We start from the raw sequence: 24,819 nt of genomic DNA, 5'->3' as shown, positions 1-24,819 counted from the left end.
ACACTGGGCTAAACTGGTGCCCCTAGAATATAATGAATTCTAAACAGCGCTACGGAATCTGTTGGCGATATATAAATGGTAATAATAATAATAACAAACATATGGAGATCTAGCTGCTGCAGCCTGCAGCCACTATTGCCTATGGTGCTCAGCCAGCCAACTTTAGATGGAAAAGTCACCGCTAGGCCAGCACTGTCCTGGAAAAGGACTGCTATCTGGACCTGAAACTGAGAGTGAAGATAAGAATGATGAAGCATTAAAAGCAGTCTGTTAAAATGAATAGGGTTTATTACATGCAGACAGCAGACCAGCTAAATAATAATAACATAAATAGTACTTTTCTCCTCAGTGGGCTCAAAGTATTTTCTGCGTTATATCTGATGCCTGTAGTTTGGACAAGAGTTAATGTAAAATAAATCTCTAAATCTCTGGGGTCAGGCTATATTCTCAGTTCCCAGCATGCAGTGCAGGCACAGCTTCTTATTATCTCCTAAATGCTAAATTGTGATGAACTAAAAAAACGAAATTCAGGCTAAAATGGTCCAGGCTATCAAGGTTATTCACTACTAGTTTCAGATGTGAATTGAAGACCAAAACTTCAAATTGAAGACCAAAACAGCAGAACTGGAAACAAATCTCATAAAAGTCATGAAAATTTCCAGTTCGATCACTTCGGCCTCGAATTTTAAATCCCCCTTATCACGTGACCCCTCCCCAGAGATAGCGCTAAAGATAGCACAGCAAAGGGAGCGCGCGCTTCCCGCCGCTCCACGCTCTACTTACTACTTGAATGAATGAAAAATAAGTCGCGCTGGGGGGGCGCGCGCCCGGCTCCTCCCCCCTCCCTCCCGCACGTTACGTCACCGGCGCTATAAATGGCCGCGATGCTGACGTGTGCGCCCTTGAAGCCGGGACGCGCGGGGGTGATAGTGAGGTCGCCTAGTGTTCACAGTAACCGATATCATAGCAATAAAATAACCTGACTCCCGCCCCCCCTCTCTCTGCTTCCATAACCATGGCCGGCTACCTGAGAGCTGTCAGCTCCGTCTGCAAAACCTCCGCCGCTGCCTTCAGCAAGAACCCCGGGGTCCTGGGACCGGCCCTCAGCCAGCAAGTGCAGCAACAACGAAACTGTGAGTGTGCCTCCTCTGCCAGCCCCTCCACGGGCACCTCACCCTCTGCCGGCACCCCACCCTCTGCCAGCCCCTCCATGGGCACCCCACCCTCTGCCAGCCCCTCCATGGGCACCAAGGGGTTAACCCTGGGTCAGCTTGCTGGTAGAGCCATAATTCCTTTAACCCTTTGAGTATTGAGGCCAAAGCAGTGCCCTGTGCATCCTCGGGCACCCTTTCTCTGTGCATTCTCCTTTGCCGGCCCCTGCCTGGGCACCCCTCGGCAGTTGCCTTGTCCCAGTAGTCCTGGGCCTCCTGCTCACTGACTTCATGCACTGCTCAATGTGCATCTTAAGGGTCACCATCTTTTGTACTGCGCTGCAGAGTATGTAGGCGCATTATGAATGACTGAGCAAGCCAGCCTCCAGTGAGTGATTGGAGTATCCGATCTATTGCCAGCTAAACTAAATGGTATCTTTACTGGAATCTCTAAACTCTGCCCATATTGTTCCGTGACTGGCTGTGTGAATGGGGACTCCCTTGACAAAAACCTATTGTCCCGGCCGGTCTGTGAATGGCTTCCCTGCTCTTCATTCATTGGAAGCCTGCCTGGCCCTTTAACTGGAGATACTTTGTAACTGGTGTGAAAGAGCGAAGCTAGTGGCCTAAGGTCACGGACTAGTGGATTGACCTCTATTGCTTGTGATACCCAGGGAGTTCTAGCACTGGATTTGCTCTACACAGTGAAGTAAAGATAGCTCTGCATGTATAGACTCCTCCTATTTGGGGGATGGTATAAAGGGTCCATGAGCTGCTAGTGGGAAATAACGTAGACTGTCTGTTGCAGGTCAGCCATCTGCTTCCTTACATGGTCCTAGCCGACTCCATGCACTTCTCACTGCACAGGGTAAATGCAGTGTTATTTCAATGTCTGAATTGGCAAGAATGCTACATGCAACTGTACCTGTATTGTGACATGTGGTAGCCTCAACGAGCTTAGTCTTTAGATGTATATCTGTATAGCCCCTGGTGTCTTTGCAAGATGCATAAACAATAATCTAACAAGCTGCTACTGTTCAAATCACCAAAATCTAAATTCTGCATGTAGACAAAATAGACCTTTTTTGTCATGGCTAACAATGTCCTTGGACCACATAGCTGCAAGACTGAGTAAAGCTTTGTAATGTTATCACCATCTTTCCTCTAATACATAAACTCCCATTTCCCTATGGATTGCTGCAGTGTTCCTACTATTGAGGTATAATTTTCAGCTGTTTGGTCACTGTTTACATACTGCATTTTAATGTAGTACTAATTGACACCGTGTAACATCTGCTTAATTGCTGAACATATTAGAAAGGTCTATACTTGAATAGCTCAAACATTTGATAGTTCTAAGATTATCACCTAAACAGAACACTGTAAGGAATAAAAGAGAAGCAAACACATTTCAGCATTTAGGCTTACTATTCCCATTCGGCTACTGTAGCATATTTCAAAATAGTTTGTTCACTGGAACTCTTGTTGTGTGAATAAACACAAATGGAAAACTTATGGAAATCCTTTATTTCATGTGCATTAATAAAGCAATAAAATATTCACGGTGCTTTAAAATCAGGGATAGTGGACAAGCAGTATGGACATTCCAGTACAAAAGGAATAAAGGGCCCTGCCCATGAGAGAATCTATAATTTCCAGCTTTCTTACACAAAGTACTAGGCTAAATGAGCTGTGAGCTTATGATATGATTATTTTCAGAGAATGTCCTTCCTCTATGTCCTGTTTTGATTTGGTTGGTGTCCCTTCATGCAAGGTCACTTATGTCGGACCTAGCATGGGGCCTTTAATACCTAGGTAGTTCAGTATATCATGGTTACTTGCACGATCTCTAGCTACTGTAGTTGAATCTAGTTGACATCAGTGCTCGCATATCAGCGTGACCAAGTTAAAACTACTGAAACTTTTCGGTTTCTGCCACTGGATTGCTTTGACCTTCAGGGCTGTGCTGACCACAAAAGGCCTAGCAGTTTGTAAAATAGCCGTGTTATCAGTGCACAGGTGCAGATAGCTGCAACATGGGCTGTGGGAAGAAAAATCTGGTAACTTATTCCAACTGTCCAGTTTAATGTTGAATATAGCTTCTTCTTTTTTTTTTTTTCCCCTTGAATGTGCTGCAAATTGCATGTCCCTTGAATCTAAAGTATTTTGTAAATGGTACTGAAACAACAAACAAAGCAGGTTGACTGAGGATAATTATGATACAAACATTGCTAGTGTTTCCACAGTTGCAACTAAGTAATCTTGATCATGCTGTTTAGTGGGGTTTAAATTACCTTGACAAATAGTTAAAGGAACACTATAGTCACCAAAACAACTTTAGCTTAATTAAGCAGTTTTGGTGTATAGAACATGCCCTTGCAATCTCTGCTCAATTCACTACCTTCTAGGAGTTTAAACACTGTTAATGCAGTTCTAGTCACACCTCCCTGCATGTGACTTTGTCTTAAACACTTCCCCAAACATTCCCCAATACTGGTAAAATCAGGAAGCCTCCACGCTGACTGCCTGATTCTCACAGATGGAGGAACTGAGGGCCATAGAGGACTTGCACATTAAGTCAGCTAAAAGAAATACATGGACATTTGTGTACATTGGCAGCTGACCACTGCAAAAACAGACTTTGCCAGCAAACTCGGTCCCTAGGACAGAATCACCCACTGTCACCTCTCATGGTAGCCAACGAGGTGGTCCAATATATAGCGTACCCCTTCATCTCTCCTTCTTTCCCCTTTTGCCCCCTCTTCTATCCTTTTTTTTTATCACCACTCTATCGTGCATGGTCATACACGAACTATGAGACTATCTTAAGGGGAAATAACTTGGGACAAAATACCTTTTTGCTTGATTCGTAAATGCATTCCTCAGTGACTGGAATATCCTCTTTAAAGGACCACTCTAGTGCCAGGAAAGCATACTCGTTTTCCTGGCACTAGAGTGCCCTGAGGGTGCCCCCACCCTCAGGGACCCCCTCCCGCCCGGCTCTGGAAAGGGGAAAGGGGTTAAATCTTACCTTTTTCCAGCGCTGGGCGGAGAGATCTCCTCCTGCTCTCCTCCTCCGATCCGCCTCTTCTCCTCCCCGTCGGCTGAATGCGCACGCGCGGCAAGAGCTGCGCGCGCATTCAGCCGGTCACATAGGAAAGCATTCATAATGCTTTCCTATGGACGCTTGCGTGCTCTCACTGTGATTTTCACAGTGAGAATCACGCAAGCGCCTCTAGCGGCTGTCAGTGAGAGCCACTAGAGGACATAGGGGGAAGGCTTAACTAATTGATAAACATAGCAGTTTCTCTGAAACTGCTATGTTTATAAAACAATTAGTTAACCCTAGCTGGACCTGGCACCCAGACCACTTCATTAAGCTGAAGTGGTCTGGGTGCCTAGAGTGTTCCTTTAAGTTGTAAGAAATCTAATATCTTGGCTGTTGGAACGATGTCTCATTTGTCTATTGGCATTTTGCTCAATATTACCATGGTTACTGCCAATATCAACAAAGCAACAGCCAAGCACAGACTGTACCTTTCACCGCCTAGACTAATGCACTTTATAAAACACAGCAAATATGGATGCCCTGGTTCTGGTGACAAAGCAGTAGCAACCATGTCTTGCTATTCTTGCAGTAGAATGCAATGCTTATTAGTGATTATCAATCCTCCAACTGTGGGCAGCACATGTTTATATAGGAGTCTTATTTGAACAGATCCATTAAATGTTAATGTGTTTGAATTAAATTAAGAAAGTGAAGTATTAAAGGGCGCCTGTTATGCCCATTAGATTGAGCATTAGACTTGATCTACACGTTTGTGCTAATGTGTAGATTAGGGGAAACTTCCTTATGTTTCTCACCCAGTGGTCAGTTGAAACTTAAAAACAATAAGTATGGTAAAGGATTAAAGGAACACTAGTGTCAGGAGTACAAACGTGTATTCCTTACACTATACTTCTAAATGTGCTGTTTAGGCCCCATTTATAAGGTGTAACTCCTATTTTTTTTTTTTCAAGCAATGCACAGGTCTTGTTGCAGTTGACCTCCCTGGCTGTTTATATAATTTAAAGAAAGCTTTAGACTATTGTGCATGCCTGACAAAATGACATGCTGTGCCAGTCTGCATCTCAGATGCATTGAATCAATGCATCTGAAGAGCATTTGGCATGGATACACTGAATTTCAGTGCAGCACACTGCAGCTATGCACAGCTGTTGGCTGAACTACAACTCAATTTCCTGTTCCTACAGGTGGCACAGGCAGCTGTCCAACTGGAGAAACAGCAGGTTGCAACATTGTTTTTGTATTCTTGAAAAAAATGTTTTGCAGCGTTTTGAATCTTAAATCAGCCCTTTCTGTTCCCGCTTCCTCCATTTTGAAATCCTCTTTAGGATAGAGGTTATAAAGTGTATAATGGTGTCTGAAGCAGCCATTGAAAACCTTGAATATGTATTGGATCCTAGCAGACTAGTCTAGTGCAATAAAAGGTCACCTGTGTTGTTGAATTTATTGTCCTGAAAGTCTGTCGAAAATTGAAAAAGTGCTTTCTAACATGTCTTGGACAGATGCCAAATCTGATAGATTGGAATATGTGGAATGCAATGTAACTGCAGGATACAATCTAACGTTTTTAAAGACTGTATATAGAGGAACAGGTTGAGACCAGGTCATTCTAGAACACTCTGCTATTAACATCCAAAACCAGCAAGATACTAGCTACATCTCAAGAACTATATTCAGACTTTACACAGATCAATTAATATAAACAAGGTTTGAGTCTAACTTTCACCTTAAAGCAACTTACTGCCACCACTGCTTTGTTTCAAGAGGCATAAAGCAAGCTATCTAAAATGTCTGGACAGTGTAATGGGAAAAAGTGACTAGGACGGCACAATCGCCCGAAAAACGAGGGGAAATATCTCTAACTACCATGGGTCGCAAGACCAAAAAGCAGAGAGCAGACAAACTGTCGGAAGGCAGGAATATTGAGGAATTTCTCCGCTGGGCTCAGGGAGCCTACGGGCCCAAGATGGCCACCGACATAGAGGGCTACTCTGACTCCTCCGAAGAACTCCTGCAAAGCATTTTGGGGCGGCAGACCTAATACCCCCGCTGCAATCATACTCGGTCCCACGGAACCCGGGCCCGACGCCAGTCACAGCAGCCACACTGAAAGAGATGTTGAATGACCTCCAGAAAACACTGCAGGCAGATGTGGCTGCACTCCGGGCCGACCTCACAGGCATGGTTGGGCGCCTGACAACGCTGGAGATAAAGTCAGACAGTCACACACAGAAACTAGAGGCCCTGGAATCTGAGGTACAAGCTATGAAATTACAACACGCGATTCTGGCACAACGCTTCGCACAGACAGAAGACGCCAGACGCTGCGCTAACCTGAAGGTGCGCGGGCTGGCGGAGGAGATCCCTAACGCGGAGCTACCACACCTCATGAGAAGGCTCCTGCCACCTAAACAGGCGAAGAACATCACCTTTGAAGGCGTATTCCGGGTGCCGAAGCCACGAGGGGCACCGGCGTCGGCCACCAGAGACGTGGTGGCGCGCTTCTCCAACCTCAGAGATAAAATAGCGGTACAGGCTGCGTTAAGAGGGGCCATGCCACTCCTCTCTGAAAATATGCAGCTCACCTATGCCGACCTCACGGGAGACACCATGCAGTGGAGGAGATCCCTGCAACCCCTCACGGCACAGCTCAGAGCCAAAGAGATCAGCTACAGATGGAGGTCACCTCGGATGTTACTATTTCAACATGGAGGCACCACTCACACAATCCAGGGAATACACCAAGCAGCTGAGGTAATGGAGACCTTGGGCCTCTCGGGGGACATTTTGCCGAGACCTACCCAGGGAGAGCCCGTGGCGCCGCAGTGGCAGAGGGACCCAGGGCAGCTGGTCCCGCCGAAATACCCGAACACTAGCCTTAACACAAAGGCACTAGCCACCACCTGATGTGAAGCACACACCTTAAACAAGGGGAAGCCCACTACCACCAGAGTGACCCCCCCATGGCACGGCTGCTGCCGCAGAGAGAACTAACGCCCATCACACGTTGTATTATTTTTTCGTATGTTTTCTGTTTCCTCCCTTTCTCCCCTTTTACTCTGGGCACATTAGAGCTTAGGCTCTCACCGACCACAGAGGCCGACAATACTTACCCAACACCCTCAGACCGGTCGAGACTTACATATAGCGCTTTCTCGCACGGACAGTAGAGAACCCACGGCCATAGCGGCTCCCAACCCCCCGCCTCTGCATTATATGCAGCGGCGTAACACAAGGTCAATAGCCCGACCTCTAAACCCTCACAGACATAAAGTGCGGACCTTAGATTGTGGCCTACTCGCTAGCCCACAAGTCAGCCCACACCACATGACAACCACAAAATAGAATGGCACCACCGAGAGTCTCAAGAGACATCAGACCTTAACTGGCTCCACGGCCTTCGCTTTGGAGCATCTCCCCACTTACTCAGGTGAACATGCCCGCAGGCAGAGCATACTCACAGCGAGAATTGCTCCCTCACCGACATATACCACATGAGCCGCGGACCACAATTAGACCTGAGCACATATACCAGACGTTAGCGATTTCTCTTATACACAAAACCCCCAACTCACCAGTTTTCCAGTTGTATTACACCTAGTTGGAAGGACTAATGTCAGACTATGCTTGTTTTTTATACAATGTTTGTACCGCAATAATATGCCCTTCTCGGACTCACGAGTAAGGGGAATAAATAAAGAATTAAAAAATAAGTGACTAGAGTGGAATTTCAAGACACTGTCACAAAACCACAGAAATGAGACCTGGCAGTGTCAAGAGCAGAGTGTAGAGGGGTTGATGAAGAATAACACACCAATACAATATTAACTGTCCAATTTTGACATCGTTTGAATGGTTATGCATGCCTAATTAGGTGTATAAATGACTAAACTGCTGTGATTGCACTAGCTACAAATGATTACATGTGGTTAAAGATACTGTAAGCACAAACTTAATAACATGGTTTGTGTATATGTATCTACAAAATAAGGATGCACACTAATCAAGCAAACTAGGCTTTATTTCTTATACATCCTTTATTAAATAAGGTACAAATAAAAACATAATCAAAAAATCACCTAAAACAAAGAATCTTGACACATACAAAGGCAATTACATCATTAAACAAGCCTAACAGGAAAGAACATGAGTCTCCAATCCCCAATCGTCTCTGAACCGGACAGGCTGCCATTTAATTTTTTTTCTTTAGACACCCTTGAAGTACTCCCTCACTGGAGTACTCACTCACAAAATACTCATTTTTATTTTAAAGGAACACTATACGGTCAGGAACACAAACCTATATTCCTGGCCCTAAAGTTTTAAAACCACAATCTGGTCCCCATAAATATAGTAAAATGTTACCTTATTTTAGTCTGTTGCTAACTCTGCCTACTTGGCGACATAAGTGGTTTACCCCATTGGAAAGCATTGGATTGGCTGAGCCTGTCAAGGAGGCAGATCAGGGGCAGTCGGCACAAGCCAAACACAGCCCTGGCCAATCGGCATCTCCTCAGAGATATATCGAATCAATGCACTTCTGAGGAAAGTTCAGTGTCTCTATGCAGAGGGTGGAGACACTGAATGGCAGTGTTGCACACTGTGCAGCACTGCCCCAGAAAGCACCTCTACATTACAGCCTCGGGATGGCTACTAAACACTGCACTTTCTCTGAAAACCGTGTTTACTGCAAAAAGCCTGAAGGGAATGATTATACTCAACAGAACAAATGCAATAAGCTGTAGTTTTTCTGGTGACTGGTGTCCCTTTAATTTAAATTCACTCAGCCTCGCTACCTCTGGGAGAGCTGGAGTGTAACAGATTTCCCTGGGGCCCTAGAGTGCTGTCTTGTAATGTTGGGTCAGACTGATGTGATAACCCAGATCCTGGCATCACTGGAGTGCCAGTGAGAGCAGAGCTGGGAGATTATAGCTTGCTCGCCGCCACAGTATTCAGTCAGCTGGCTGCATGCCTTCCACAGCTCTTCATGAGCTGCCTGCCTGAGTTGTCTGTGAGCCGCCTGCCTCAGCCCTATATGAACCAATTGCATGCATCCAATCTCAGGCAGCCTGTCACATTATGGGCTGAAGGGGCTCACACATCCAAGGCGCAAGGACAAACTGGACAAATTTCCTGGTGCCTGAGAATTGTCAAGCCCTGGACTTACCCTTTCAGAGGTGTGCTAAAACACTCCTGTTAACTTATTCAAAGTTCTACCTGAAGCCTGATCCTTTATGCCTGATGCCACTCCCTCTCACTGGAGGGGAGGACAGATTGTGCAGAGGAAATAGATGGCACAGTGGTGGGGGCTGTGCTGCCATTGGCTGTCTAACCCCATAGCAAGCTACCGTAGTACCAATCTGTGGTGTTTAAGTGAGGCACTGCTGTCTCCAGGCACCTTGACCACTTCAAATTAGTTTGATCGCTCTAATTACAGCTGCATGTCTGCATAATAAACTCAGTCACAAGTGAAGTGTAGCTTGTTTTATAAAAAAAACTGCAAAAGCCATGGTACTGAACTTCAACAAGAGCAGGCTGCAAAGATATAGATGTGTGCTCACAAGACCTCATAACAAACCTTTAATGCGATGAAGGTGGGCAGGTCTTGCATTTGATCAGTAAACTGTTTTACCAGGCCTGCTATGTGATCAGATGACAGAGCAGTCACTGTAACTGGTTCTCATACGGAGTGTGCACAAATTTATAAAGTGTCCTGATAATCTACTAATCTTTGTTTTACAGAAACACCATGCAGAAAACTATTGCAAGAATCTGTTGGCGCTATATAAATTGCAATAATAATAATTGCAAACGATTCCCACGTTCTCAGCCAGAGGTAGTTGAAATCTAGATCACTCCCACACTGTGCAATGGGAAGTTAACTGGGCTCCTTCAAGATTGCTTCTGGCTGCTAGTGTTTTTAGTAGTGGTATGCAAAACATTCTTGCATAAATTCAGATTATCTAAACAATGTTTTGTTAACCCAATGCTCACTTAAAAGCTTAGGACCATAGGTTGCTGAAGGTTAACAAAAAGCTTTTGGCATTAACTGTTACTGTTAACTGCCCTTAAATGTTACATTTCACTTGATGGCTGTAGTCTCTTAAACAGGTGAATTATAGAATACCTGAAACTACTAGAATAGTTTAAATTGTTGTTGTAAGCTTTCGCTTTGTGTCAAGCTGTCTTCTATTAGTTTCTTGATTTATCTCGGGAATAACTTTACTTCCTTTTAAAATGGGGACCTCACCTGAAACTGTATTGCATGGTAGCGGTCACAAAGGAAGCAAATTGCCATTTCCCTGAAAACTAGGGAATTGCCAGGGCTTGATTTTGCAGTTTGATTAGACTTTCATTGGTGACTTGCACGTACTAATGCTGCTTTAGGCAGACTCTGAAGCCCTCCATGTCGTTGTGCACTGCTACCCTTAGTGTCAGTCTTCTCCCAAACAGACCTTTCAATATTATAAGAGCAGGTTCACAATCAGTGAATGATTTGTCATCTTATAACATTTTGTTTTCAGGTTTGCTACATTGCAAATCCAAGAAGCTGTTGAACATGTAGTAATCTTTGACTCTGTACAGACTCATTATTTATCTATACTTGTGACTTCACAATCCTATGTAGATTTAATAGACTAATGGAATGGATAAGATTACTGTATGTGGTGCTGCCCTGCCCTTTAATGGCATTTCACAATTTGTAAAGTACCTGTAAGACTTGTATAATGCCACAGCATTCATAACTTGGTGTGCATACTGTATCAAACACATGTTATAATCAAAGTGATTGCTACTTTAAGGACACATTCATGTTGCCCTCTACATAATGACAAATGGGTTAGAATTATGTATGATTCCCTTTTATTCCAGAAGTTTGGTCCTTAAGGGGTTAAAGGAACTCTATATGGTCAGGTATACGAAAGTGAATTCCTGACCCTATAGCATAAACACTATTTACTGGTGCATGCAAATATCCTTATAGAGATGCACTGATTCTGTGCATCTCTATGGAGAGCATTCACCACCTCCATGTGTTCTGCAGCACTGACACAGGAAGAACCTCTAGTGGCAGTCTATTACTGCTTAGGGACATCTCCAGTGGCAGTCATTCAAACACTGTATTTTCTCTGAAAAGGCAATGTTTATATGAAAATGCCTGCAGAGACAGATTATACACACCAGAACCATATTAAGCTGTAGTTCTGGTGACTATTGTCCCTTTTTAACAAACAGTTCAGTTCTTGCACTGGCTAGTGTGGCAGCAGCAGACAAGCCAGGCAGAGGATCCCCCAGTCAAATGTTTATGGTCTGTGGAACTGCTGAATAAGCTAATAGCAGTTCATACCCTGCCCAGTTTAAACAGAAACCAGGCTGTGTGCAGTGGCCACTCTAGTCACCAACCAGGGCATTGCTTTGACTAATGCTTGGCAGAGTTAATGCATAGCATGCCCATATGCTGGGCATTGCTGATTCATGGGTAACTATTCTAAGTGGGCTAATTTGTTAGAAGCCACTGTGTTGTAATTGACTCTAAAAAGGAAAAGTTGTGGTGGTCAGGCTGACTTTTGAAGTACGTGAAAAATATTGGGAAGTGAACTATTACATTCACAGGAAGAAATATGACTTCAGAAATTTGGTCTTGGTGTAGTTTATTTCCTGTTAGTGTGCCTTTTTACCATATATAGTGTTCAAGGTGTATCTTGTGCTAATATAACCACTTAGAAATATGGGATAGTAATTGTGCACATTAATAAGAAAAAAATTATAGCTTACAAAAAATGTAGTCTTGATCTGACACCTATCTTAAAATAAGGAACATTTTGCTTAGGCTTGTGGGAACACTATTCTTTAGAAATAAGCTTTCCTTTGGTATTACCTGCCCCCTCCAACCATCTTAAACATTTTTTTATTTACTTACTCGTTCATCTAAAGTAGTTCTGGCATGTGAAGTAATGTCCAACTTCACTATAACGTTTGCTATGTAAACATACTTTGTGGGTGTAGTCTGGTAAAGGGTGCTTCTAACAATGAAACTGATTTTAGATTTTAAAATGTTCACATTTCCTTTTTGCAGATGCAGACAAACGTATTAAGGTGGCCAACCCAGTGGTTGAGATGGATGGTGATGAGATGACTCGTATCATCTGGGAGTTCATCAAGGAAAAGGTATGCACGCAGAGTGGCCAAATTTGTTTCAAAACCTAATGTCCAGGAACTTTATTTTAAAAATGCATATAATGGTCTCTATTCATGATATAGGTATAGAAATCCACTGCTTCAGTAGCTGTTTAGTAAAGGGACAGAAATCACCACACACTGTGCTAGCATAAATTAAGGTTCAATAAAGTACCCCTATACCTGTATATTTTAGCTTAAGCAGCAGTTTGACACATTGAAGAACACACATTGCAGCTTATCTAGACAAAACCTATTTATAAATCACTACTAAGCATGGGTTTCATATGCACAGCACTCCCATTGAAAGCAATGGGAGTTCAACTCCCTTGTCTGGAGAAAATCCTGTGCATAACCATGAATGAGTTTCAAAATGTTTAACCTTTTCTGTGACAAGTAGTGTTCATTATGCTGTAACTCTATTTTATCTGTTTTACATCAGAAATTCTTGGGAAAAGCCCAGATTTGGCCAGTTTATTTTAAAAGGCCGCTTAACTTGTTTAAACCTTGGGTTCAGTGGTGTGATTAAATGTGTTGCGTGGTCCTAAGTGTTCTGGTGCAATTTGAAGACCTATTAAACTTTTTAGAATGCAAGTGGATAAATTGGGTTGTTCAGAAAGATGATCTGATCTTCAATGACATGCTTCCAGCAGTTATAAGGATGCTGACTGGCAGAGTTTGAAGGATAGCAGTCTCCCTACCAGTTAACTGCCTGACTTAAAAATATGTAGATTAACCTGTTGGCTATCCAATAAATATAACTTCTTAATAGTGGCATGTAAGGTTTTGGTCACTATTGTTCTGGAATACTCAATCTTACTGAAGACTTTTTAAATCTAATTCAACATGCAGTATTTAGCCCTTTTTGTAGTCATTGACTTTTTTTTATTTTACAGACCACTTAGTTCATGTGGATACTTAAATAAACATGTAATATTCCGCAGCATTGTAAGATCTATAGAACAATGCTGTCACTGAATGTATTCATATCACCATATCTTTAAGTATGTTTATTTAACAAGGAGATTTTAATGGACGACTTTCATGCATCCAGTCTCATTATGCCACTGAGCATTTGGGGCTTTTTAGTATAATTTCCAGGCTGACAGTCTTGAATATATGCAAATAAGATCTACAAGTTGTAAATGTTTTTTGCAACATTAAGTTGTGATCCTGCATCTTTTTAGCATAGTTTGATTTGTTTTCCTAGAAAAACTACAGCTTTATTTAATACTTTCTTGCTTACAATGCTATTCACTAAAGTGTGAACTACTGTGACATTGTAACTTTAAGCTCCAACAGTAAACTTACAAAATGTAGCTGTCTTTGACCTTTTTGCCTAAAACACACATTTCACTTTGACTTCACTTTGACTTCACTTTGACTTCACTTTGACTTCACTTTGACTTCACTTTGACTTCACTTTGACTTCACTTTGACTTCACTTTGACTTCACTTTGACTTCACTTTGACTTCACTTTGACTTCACTTTGACTTCACTTTGACTTCACTTTGACTTCACTTTGACTTCACTTTGACTTCACTTTGACTTCACTTTGACTTCACTTTGACTTCACTTTGACTTCACTTTGACTTCACTTTGACTTCACTTTGACTTCACTTTGACTTCACTTTGACTTCACTTTGACTTCACTTTGACTTCACTTTGACTTCACTTTGACTTCACTTTGACTTCACTTTGACTTCACTTTGACTTCACTTTGACTTCACTTTGACTTCACTTTGACTTCACTTTGACTTCACTTTGACTTCACTTTGACTTCACTTTGACTTCACTTTGACTTCACTTTGACTTCACTTTGACTTCACTTTGACTTCACTTTGACTTCACTTTGACTTCACTTTGACTTCACTTTGACTTCACTTTGACTTCACTTTGACTTCACTTTGACTTCACTTTGACTTCACTTTGACTTCACTTTGACTTCACTTTGACTTCACTTTGACTTCACTTTGACTTCACTTTGACTTCACTTTGACTTCACTTTGACTTCACTTTGACTTCACTTTGACTTCACTTTGACTTCACTTTGACTTCACTTTGACTTCACTTTGACTTCACTTTGACTTCACTTTGACTTCACTTTGACTTCACTTTGACTTCACTTTGACTTCACTTTGACTTCACTTTGACTTCACTTTGACTTCACTTTGACTTCACTTTGACTTCACTTTGACTTCACTTTGACTTCACTTTGACTTCACTTGAGTGATCTTCCTAAGTGGTTGTACAATTCTTGGTACAGACCATTCTAAACATGTGGCTTCTAGTGAAGGATGTTGGATTTCTGCAGGACTTGGCAACCGCACTACTTTGTGTAGGTCATATGGATAGAAAAAATATAGGTGTGGGAGTGTGTATATATTGCGGGAGTGTATATTTCTGATCTCACCTTAGATTTTGCACTTTCTTTTTAGTTGATCTTATCCAATGTAGACGTGGATTTGAAGTACTATGATCTTGGGCTTCCATATCGTGACCAAACAAGTGACCAGGTCACAATAGACTCTGCTCTGGCAACTCAGAAATACAACGTTGCTGTGAAATGTGCCACAATTACACCAGATGAGGCTCGAGTAGAAGGTATGTGCACAGTTAAAACTTTAAAGAGTAGGTAGTTCTATGTATTTTTCCAGTTCTAAAGTGCAATGTTCACCTGGCGCTTAAAGGAACCCTATAGTCCCCTAAATTACTTTAGCTAAATAAAACAGTTTGTGTATAGATCATTCCCCTGCAATTTCACTGCTCAACTGTCATTTAGGAGTTAAATCACTTTGTTTCTTGTTATGCAGCCCTAGCCACACCTCCCCTGGCTATGATTGACAGAGCCTGCATGGAAAATAAAACTGGTTTCACTTTCAAACAGATGTAATTTACCTTAAATAATTGTATCCCAATCTCTAAATTGAACTTTAATCACATACAACAATGAACTTTAATCTCTTGCAGGGTCTAGCAAGCTATTAACATAGCAGGGGATAAGAATCTTAAACAGAACTTGCAATAAAGAGAGCCTAAATAGGGAAGTGTTTATGGAAGGCTGTGCAAGTCACATGCAGGGAGGTGTGACTAGGGTTCATAAACAAAGGGATTTAACTCCTAAATGGCAGAGGGTTGAGCAGTGAGGCTGCAGGGGCATGTTCAATACACGAAAACTGCTTCATTTAGCTAAAGTTGTTCGGATGACTATAGTGTCCCTTTAAGTGACTAGCATCGGGCAAGTAGTTAATATAACTCTCAGCGGCACTAGGGTTAACACCAGCCATGTGGCAGCTAACACTAGGTAGCTATCCACCACATAAACGTGAAAAAGCCTGTGGGGTTCAACATGATTTCCTTATTGCCATAATGGTGCATTTGGGGGTCATGTATTTGAAACAGTCTGCGTATCAATCTGTATCTACAATAATGTAGATGCATAGCTCCTGCAGGGCGACCACTTGTGAACGAAGATGCCATATAACAAGGCCTCTCCTTGATAGAATATTCAAAATTAATACTTGCACATTGTAGTATGTTGTATCTGGAGTTTGGTGAATATTGCAGAAAATTCTGCTTGTATTCTGTTATTGAATATATTTGCCTCAAATTTATTAGTGGTGTCAAAGCATATTCTTAATATCTTAAATTCTTGGATAATAAATACACTTGCTTGGTTCATTAGAGTTTAAGCTGAAGAAGATGTGGAAGAGCCCCAACGGCACGATCAGGAACATCCTGGGTGGAACAGTCTTCCGTGAACCTATTATTTGTAAGAACATTCCTCGCCTGGTTCCTGGATGGACACAAGCAATCACAATTGGCAGACATGCCTTTGGTGACCAGGTAGGCTTACATTCTTACAATGTTATAATAGGCTTGTAACATAGTTACAATGTTAGAATTTACATGTCCTGTGTGTTAATATTCTAAAGGTTGACTTTTCTCTACATTATTTCAGTACAAAGCCACAGACTTTGTTGTAGATCAGGCTGGCACATTCAAGATGGTTTTTTCACCTGCTGATGGCTCTGCTGCTAAGGAGTGGGAAGTATTCAAATTTCAAGCAGGAGGAGTTGGAATGGGAATGTACAACACAGATGAGGTGAGAACTGGATGCACTGGCTTGTCTGTCCTGTTCATTCAGTATATGTGCAGTTTAAGGCCTTTTCTATGCATAGTAAACCAGTCTTTCAACTGCCTTGGTTACTAACCTGACACTTAGAAGTTTGGAAACTAACCACAAACGAGCCAGCAATGTTCACAATAAGGTATTCATTGATCTGTTTTTGTAGTCAATCAGTGGATTTGCACACAGCTGCTTTCAGTATGCAATTCAGAAGAAATGGCCACTTTACATGAGCACAAAGAACACCATTTTGAAGGCATATGATGGCAGGTTTAAGGACATCTTCCAGGAAATCTTTGAGCAGTAAGTCTTTACTCTGGAATAATGCATGTGTATTTGGAGCTCAATATTTAACTAAATATTATGTTGGTATTCATTCTGTTGACAATCTCCATTGTGCTAACTCAAAGCTGTGGAAAAGGAGTATATCTAACTATGAAAATGCTGTCTCACTTTGAACAATTTCAGCTTCTTATAGCGTGCATTTGGTTGTTGGCTATGTAAGTTTCCAAAGTAGTCAAATACCAGAAGACAAAAACCTACATGCATTACATCGCAGTTAAAATGTTTCCTGGACACTCTGCAGTGTGGACATTTCTTTGGAACTGTTTCTTTAAGTCTGAATTTGTATTTAAGCTGCCAGATTTGTTTTGGAGTGTAGCAAGAGTAAAGATTGTCAAACTGAATTGTACAGAATATGGCACTGGTGAATTCAACACCACAGATATCAAATGTTACAGATCAAGTTAGAAACTCCTCCTGATAACCCTTTTTTTTTTTTTTGCTCAATCTGGCTTTTTTCTTAACTGTCCAATCGGATTGGCAAGTGGGATGCCAGTTATAACAATGCTGTTACAGAATGTGACTTGTCTTTTTTTTTTTTTTTTAGGGGCTACAAACCAGAATTCGACAAATTGAAGATCTGGTATGAACACAGACTGATTGATGACATGGTGGCACAAGTTCTGAAATCATCTGGAGGATTTGTCTGGGCCTGCAAGAACTACGATGGTGATGTTCAGTCTGACATTCTTGCTCAGGGTAAGGTTTGATAGGAATTCATTTCATGACTGTTCCAGGGCTTGCTTAACCCCTTCAGGACCGGCCTGTATTTAAAATGGGGTATGTCCAGTCTTTTTTAGTAGCCACCTAGTCACAAACACTGGCCAAAGTTAGCATTTATATTTGTTTGTGTTAAAAATGCAAAAAACGCTAACTTTGGCCGGTGTTTATGACTAAGTGGCTACTAAAAAAGGCTGAACATACCCCATTTGCAATACCTTGGGTTGTCTTCTTTTGCAAATGGTATGCCATCATGGGGCTAATTCTCATTCCTTGGCTACCATACGCTCTCAAAGGCAACCTAACCAATCTGACAAATTTCAATAAAAAAAGTAAAATCAAGCCTTATATTTGACCCTGTAACTTTCACAAACACTATAAAACCTCTACATGTGGGGTACTGTTATACTCAGGAGACTTCGCTGAACACAAATATTAGTGTATCAGAACAGTAAAATATATCACAGCAATAATATCCTCAGTGAAAGAGCTGTTTGTGTGTGAAAAATGCAAAAAACTTCACTTTCACTGACAATATCATCGCTGTGATATGTTTTACTGTTTTGAAACACTAATATTTGTGTTCAGCGAAGTCTCCCGAGGAAAACAGTACCCCCATGTACAGGATTTAGGGTGTCATAGAAAGTTACAGGGTTAAGCACAGTGCTAGCAAATTAAATTATCTGGACTTTTGGCCTGGGTTGGCAGGCAGGTCCCTCAAATTGCAATCATTAAAATTACTTAATTAGGTAAAAATATTATATAAATATGCACGTAGAATTTTAATATATATACATATTTATATATTTGACGTCTACGTGTATATTTATGAAATTATTAATGTAATTTTGTATGTGGACATATGTATATTTCGTATTTTTATTTATTTATTTATACATAGATATATATATCATTACATTCTAAGTGTATTTTGATATAAATATATATATATCAATATCAAAATACTGTTAGAATAAAATTGAATATATATATATATTTTTTTAATTAATAAAAATTATTTTTATTTTTTATTTATTTTTATTAACATATTATTTGTATTTTATAATATATATACCATATATAGTTATTATATATATTGTATATATTCGTGTGTAATTTAAATATAAGTGTATTTTTATATTAATATACGTATATATAAATATAAAAATACACTTAGTGTGACATTATATATATTATATATATACATATATTATATATAGGTATATATAGATATAATACATGTATATATATCATATATATATACACATATTATTTTTTTTTTACACTGATTTCTTTTTTTTTACACTTTATTTTATGATTTTTTTACTTGCAGGGAGACTGCCTGTCAGCACAGACAGTCCCCCTGCAGGCAGATACAAAGACCCCTATTGCGGTCATGTGATCGAGTGATCACATGGCCGTGGGGTCCTGATCTGCCGAGGGGGGACTGCCCGGGCAGACAGGCAGTCCCCCTGGACCGGGAGGAGAGCTGATCGCCGCCGTGGGACCGACGGCGATCAGGTAAGTTGCCCAAAACCGTTATGACGGTTCAGGACCGTCAGCGGTCCAAACGCACGTTTTACCGCTGACGGTCCTGAACCGTCAGCGGTCCTTAAGGGGTTAAGATGACTGGCAGGCCTGTTCAGAAAACAACTTGCAAAATATTTAAACGCCATCCCAATGTGAATAGAGCCTGGTTTGAAAATTAACTTCACACAATAGCGCAGCATGTCTTGCATTCACTTTGAAATGAACACCAATATAGCCTGATAGCAACAGGTGCTGCAAATAACATGGAAAGCACATCTGGCACTGCATAAATGGGATAGGAAAGGTTAGTGGTGCTTTTGTTTTGTTGGGTATTTGTATCTTTAAAGCAAATCTAATTTTTTGAGTACTGGTCTGTTATCTCATTTAAAAGATGGTGATGACACATGTTACTCTGCCATTTCAGGTTTTGGTTCCCTTGGTCTCATGACATCGGTTCTGGTTTGCCCAGATGGAAAGACTATTGAAGCTGAAGCAGCTCATGGAACAGTAACTCGTCATTACAGGGAACACCAGAAGGTATGGCAATTAGTCTAGCATGGCCACCATGACACAACACCCTGCAAGCTCATGCTTTATAAGATTTGCTACTTGGAACATTTTTCAGTTTGCTTAGTGTAATATGGATTTAAACTATTCAAAATAAACTTATTCCTACCATGATCAAAGTTAGCTGCCTTGATATTGGTCTGCATAAGCACCTTTATTAAAAGTATTGGGACACCTCTTAACTATTGAATTCAGGTGTTTCAATTAAACCCATTACCACAGGTGTACAAAATCAAGCACCTATCCATGCAGTCTGCAGTTACAAACATTTGAAGGACAATGGGTAATTCTAAAGAGATTGTTGAATTCAAGTGTTGTACTGTGATAGAATGCCACATTTGCAAAAATAACTTTGTGAAATGACCTGGCTAGATATTCCAGTCCAACAGTAAGTGGTATTACACAACTCTTCATGGCTTCTTTGAAAAGTCATATCAGACTGATCCAAACAGCTGCAGTTCAGATTACTTAAAATATTAAAATCTATAGAAAATGATGTAATTTGTCAGATGGACACAGGGTAACTCCTAAATGCTTTAAGGTATAGCTCAAAGTTTCCATGTGGTGGAATGCACATTTAGCAATTTAGACTACAGATTATGATCGTCACAGAACTACAATGCACATCCTGGAAATGTACAATACAAATCGGTCTTTCAACCAATCTCAATTGACTGACTTTATTAGCATTAAGTGTTTTGCATTGTCATGGCAAAATAGCATGGCCAGCACAAGCCAAACACAGCCCTGGCCAATCTGCATCTCATAGATTCATTGATTCAATGCATCTCTGAGGAAAGTTCAGTGTTTCCATGCAGAGGGTGGAGACACGGTCAGAAGCTCCTCTAGCAGCAGCCATCTGAGTGGCCAGTGGGTGTATTACTTTTCTCTGAAAAGGCACGGTTTACTGCAAAAGTCCTGGAGGGACTGATTATACTCACCAGAACAAATATAAACTGTAGTTCTGCTTACTAGTGTCATTTTAAAGTATGACTACCAAGCAGTAAATTATAAGGGTTTGTCTTTGTGCCTTGGCATCAGAATCGGTATTTAAGAAAATGGTCTTTAAACAAATTAAACATGCATCTCTTCCTCATTATCCTGTATTTCTGTAACCACTTTTTTTTTTTAATTAACCTGGCTACTTCTAGCTTATTTTGCATTTAGTGTTCACATTTGCATTTCTATTAGGGTCGGCCAACAAGTACAAATCCCATTGCCAGCATCTTCGCATGGACAAGAGGCTTGGAACACAGAGGCAAGCTTGATGGAAATCCAGACCTGATCAAGTAAGTGGGTTTTTTCCCCTCCCCAACTCGAAGTCATTATATGCTGAAATATGCAGTGCAGGCCTTGGACATCCAGGCATCAAAGACTGTCATGTATTCAGTTAAACGGAGCATCAGAAAAATAATGTAATATAGTACTAACTCACAATTACAATGTTAATTGTATTAAGGGGTAAAGTGGCAATGCAAAGTCAAAAATACTGCTCTTAATAGACCTAAGCAATTACAAATATCTGCATTACATATGCAGACCCTGATGTTCAAACATGTTGTAGTGCTGCTCTTATACAAACATTTGCAGCGATGTGAAAGTGCTTCTTACAGTGAGATTTGTTCCCCAGATTCTCCCAAACGCTAGAGAAGGTTTGTGTGGAGACTGTTGAAAGCGGTGTCATGACAAAAGACTTGGCAGGATGTATTCACGGAGGCTTCAGCAAGTAAGTACTCAAGCATACTAAGGCTGTTTGTAAACCTAGCTTCCCTAACGTTACAAAATAAATCTTGCTTCCTGTGACAAATGACAAACTAGTTCTGTGAGATCACTGCTTGCATGCTACATTGCTGAGTTTGCCCTCTTGTAGACTCAGAGCAAATATGCCACTACTAAAAGCAGACCATCTCAGTCACTGGTAACACATGTAGCAAAGCCAGAAGCTGTAAGATGGTGCTCATTTTAAATGTCACTTTACACCACCCACAGTTAATGAAAGTTAATGTGAGCGCATCTGTCCAAATGTCCTGTTAAATGATGCAAACATTTCATTGAGCCAGTAACTTAAGTTTTTTTTTTTTTGTGGCTATTTTGTATAATTACCAGTTGGCTCTACTTCTCAGCCAGGCCAAAGAAATCCAAGAATTGTAGAGGCTTGCAGTAAAGATGGTATAGGAAATGGGCATAGGGAGGGAGTAGATACATCAAGGTATTTACAGCTAGGAGTAGTTGGAGTGGGAGGGGGCAAACAGTGGTGAATTACAATTTTGCCAATCAAATCCTAACAGCCAGATTATTAAATGCATGTAGCTGCAAGTACAAGATACTACAGTAGTACACTATAGATAAAAATAAATCAAAACATTATAAATAAGTAATCTAGTGGCAAAGGTGAGAGATCCGGTGGAGCATCTTCTGAATTTCAACTTGTACCTTAAAGCTGTAGCATTCAATTGTAAAGATGGTATGGTAAATGGGCCATACAATTACATTGCAGCTCTACCAGACAGCCACTCGATGGCTTCCTGAATCTCAATGGACTTCTAGTGTGGTATCTAACACTGGACGTCCTCGTGCTCTGCATGAGGACTTCCAGCGTCAGATTTTTCCCCATTGGAAAGAATTTATTCAATGCTTTCCCGTGGGGAGGTATAATGCATGTGTGGCACTTTATACGCATGTGCATTAGACCTCACTTGTCGAGGGACTGATGGGGCAGAGCATTGGCACTGGAAAATATTTTGTAACACTTTATTTACTGGGCAGGAGAAGCAGTAGTGCCAGGAATACAGCTTTGTATTCTTGGCACTACAGTATCCTTTAAACGTTGAATCTTATCTGTACCCTATCGTGCCTGGTATCTACATGGCAGTATGAGCCACAGAAAATGGTGCAAAAAGCTGTGATTATTCAAGAATAGGTTTTGGTATTCAAAATGACCTAACCTGACAAGTTTTATTCCGGGTATATGGGAACTTCTATGTGCAATAACACATCTCACAGGACTTAAACTGAAGTTTTTCTGCTGTTTAGGTTTGCTTACTACATGTGTAAAACTTGAATGCTGGCCATTATAATCAACAAGTGGTTAATGTATGGCAAGCATAGCTATTGCCTTTGTGCAAAAATAATTTTCACAGCACTGACAAGTCTTAAATGCAAACAAGCCAATATTTCATTAACTGTTGAAATAACATGGCACACATTCTGGAATATTGACTTTTTGATTGTCAGATTGTCCTTATAGTGTAGGAATGTCTCCAGTTTCCTACACAAAGCTAACCTGCCAGCTGACATGCTAGAATTTGTGCAGATATACAATGTATATGTATTGAACTAATCAAACTCTGCAAATTCTAGTAAAAATTTTTTTTTTTTTAGTGTCCGGCTCAACGAACATTATGTCAACACAACAGACTTCCTGGATGCCATTAAGAACAACCTTGACAAAGCTCTTGGAAAGAATTAATGCAAATCTGTAGTTTGATGGCCAGTTTTTACCTCATTTTTAACCTTTTTCAAGATAGGAAACCACCAGAGTGGTTCAAACAAACTTTTTAACCCATTAAATGCTGCTATTTTTTAGAAGACTTCAAAACAGCAGAAAAAATGGGGGACAGGTCTGTAGCATCACCTGTTTAGTGCTGGACCTCAAAACTTGCTGCACCTACTGTCTTCCTGTGATGGTGCAATGTGTATAGAAATAAAACCTTGACAAACTCCTCTCTTGATAAGTGTTGGCATTTTCTTTAATGTATTCTGTTCTCTTTAATAGGAAATCTGCTTTGTTTCTTGTCATTCTACTGTTGTACATAATTAATTTGGATATTGTACAACAAACTGTGTGGACCGCTTTCTAACTGATGAAACTTTGTGTAGGAGGCGCACTCGTATCTGGTTCCAGCTACCTTCACAGGACAGGCAGAGTACTGAAAACTAAGGCTTTTAAAAACCACCTCCTGATCCCACCCAAAGTGTAAGCAATGCTACTTTCATATATACCCCAGTTTTCTGCCTGTCCTGAGGTTGATGGAGCACTATGGACTGCAGCTAACTTTTTTGGAAGAGTACTTAAATCTGCAAACACTTGTATTTTGATGCAAAGCTATGTATATTTATACCCATCTGGGATCAATTGTACATAATGTTAAAATCCTCCACCTGGGTTTTAAGTCTTAAATATGCTTCCTTAAAGGCCCAGATTCCAACAATTAGCTTTTTTTCTGGAAAGCTGCTGCAGAACCACTAGTTCTGTTTGTAAAATGTAGCAACAAAATGTTCCCTTTCAGAAATGGTTCTTCTGTGGTATTTTAATATTATCCTATGTGCATTGTGATCCTCCTTTCAAACTTCACTTATTGACATGGAAGACCATTTTATGAATATCACTTTGGCTAAGAGGCACCAACATTTCGACCTGTACTCATGTGAGCATTATGGAGGGTGAGTTGAGACATTATGATCTAGTTTACATACTGCAAAATAGGGTAAACACTTATACTCCATTTTGGTATTGAAGGGGTTTTCCCAAATAAGTGATTTTTATATACCGTACATTCTCTACTAATCCAAGGAATGTGAGATCAGATTACACCAATTCGATGTAAAAGGCTACAATGCTGTCTGGACAGAACAGCATTTTAGGAAGTCAGAACATTTGCTCATTCTCAAATTAAAAAATGGAGGATGTAAGGCTTAAAAAAAACCTAATCTGGGGGGCGGAGCCAAGCCAGCACACAGAACAGACGTGCAGAGAGCTCCGTACCAATAAGCCCAAAAAGGCAGCAAACGGTCGATAAATCGCCGATGCATAGACCAGCACCCCCAAACTGCAATGGGAAAACGGGCAAAGAAGATTAAAGCAGCCCTGGCGACGGGTTCCCAAAATATCGGAGACTACATGCAGGGAGGCCTCCCGCGCATGGCGCCCAAAATGGCGGACCAACAAGCTGATATCTCGTCGTCCGAGGGACCCTCTCTGGACGCATTAGATGAGATCCCCCAAGCCGGTGGCCTGCATGAGGAGTCCTCGGATGAGAACATCCCAGCCACAAAAGGAGATATTAAATCTTTACTCCGCGATATCTGTAAGATGTTCCAGGCGGACCTAGCAATACTGAGAAGATATGCTCTC

General features: G+C 41.0%; 1 protein-coding gene across 1 annotated transcript; it reads left to right on the top strand.

Annotated features, from left to right (window-relative positions):
- The first annotated feature begins 896 nt into the window (after nt 1-896).
- Nucleotides 897-23,409, top strand: IDH2 (isocitrate dehydrogenase (NADP(+)) 2). Its single transcript, XM_063448920.1, has 11 exons — nt 897-1,133; nt 12,296-12,387; nt 14,836-15,001; nt 16,083-16,243; nt 16,359-16,502; nt 16,693-16,829; nt 17,416-17,567; nt 19,543-19,655; nt 20,877-20,974; nt 21,316-21,411; nt 23,067-23,409. Exons 1-11 carry the CDS (start codon nt 1,016-1,018, stop codon nt 23,152-23,154), a joined length of 1,365 nt encoding a protein of 454 aa, XP_063304990.1. The 5' UTR covers nt 897-1,015; the 3' UTR covers nt 23,155-23,409.
- Nucleotides 23,410-24,819: the final 1,410 nt, after the last annotated feature.

The sequence above is a fragment of the Pelobates fuscus genome, chromosome 3, assembly GCF_036172605.1.
Source record: "Pelobates fuscus isolate aPelFus1 chromosome 3, aPelFus1.pri, whole genome shotgun sequence".
Classification (NCBI taxonomy): Eukaryota; Metazoa; Chordata; class Amphibia; order Anura; family Pelobatidae; genus Pelobates; species Pelobates fuscus.
Note: the sequence above shows the minus strand (reverse complement) of the source record. Positions and strands in the feature narration are given on the sequence as shown.

Coding starts and splice junctions, on each gene's coding strand:
- IDH2 (XM_063448920.1), top strand. CDS start 1,016: ATGGCCGGCTACCTGAGAGCTGTCAGCTCCGTCTGCAAAACCTCCGCC. Junction 1,134..12,295: donor AGTGCAGCAACAACGAAACT/GTGAGTGTGCCT, acceptor TCCTTTTTGCAG/ATGCAGACAAACGTATTAAG. Junction 16,244..16,358: donor GACATGCCTTTGGTGACCAG/GTAGGCTTACAT, acceptor ACATTATTTCAG/TACAAAGCCACAGACTTTGT.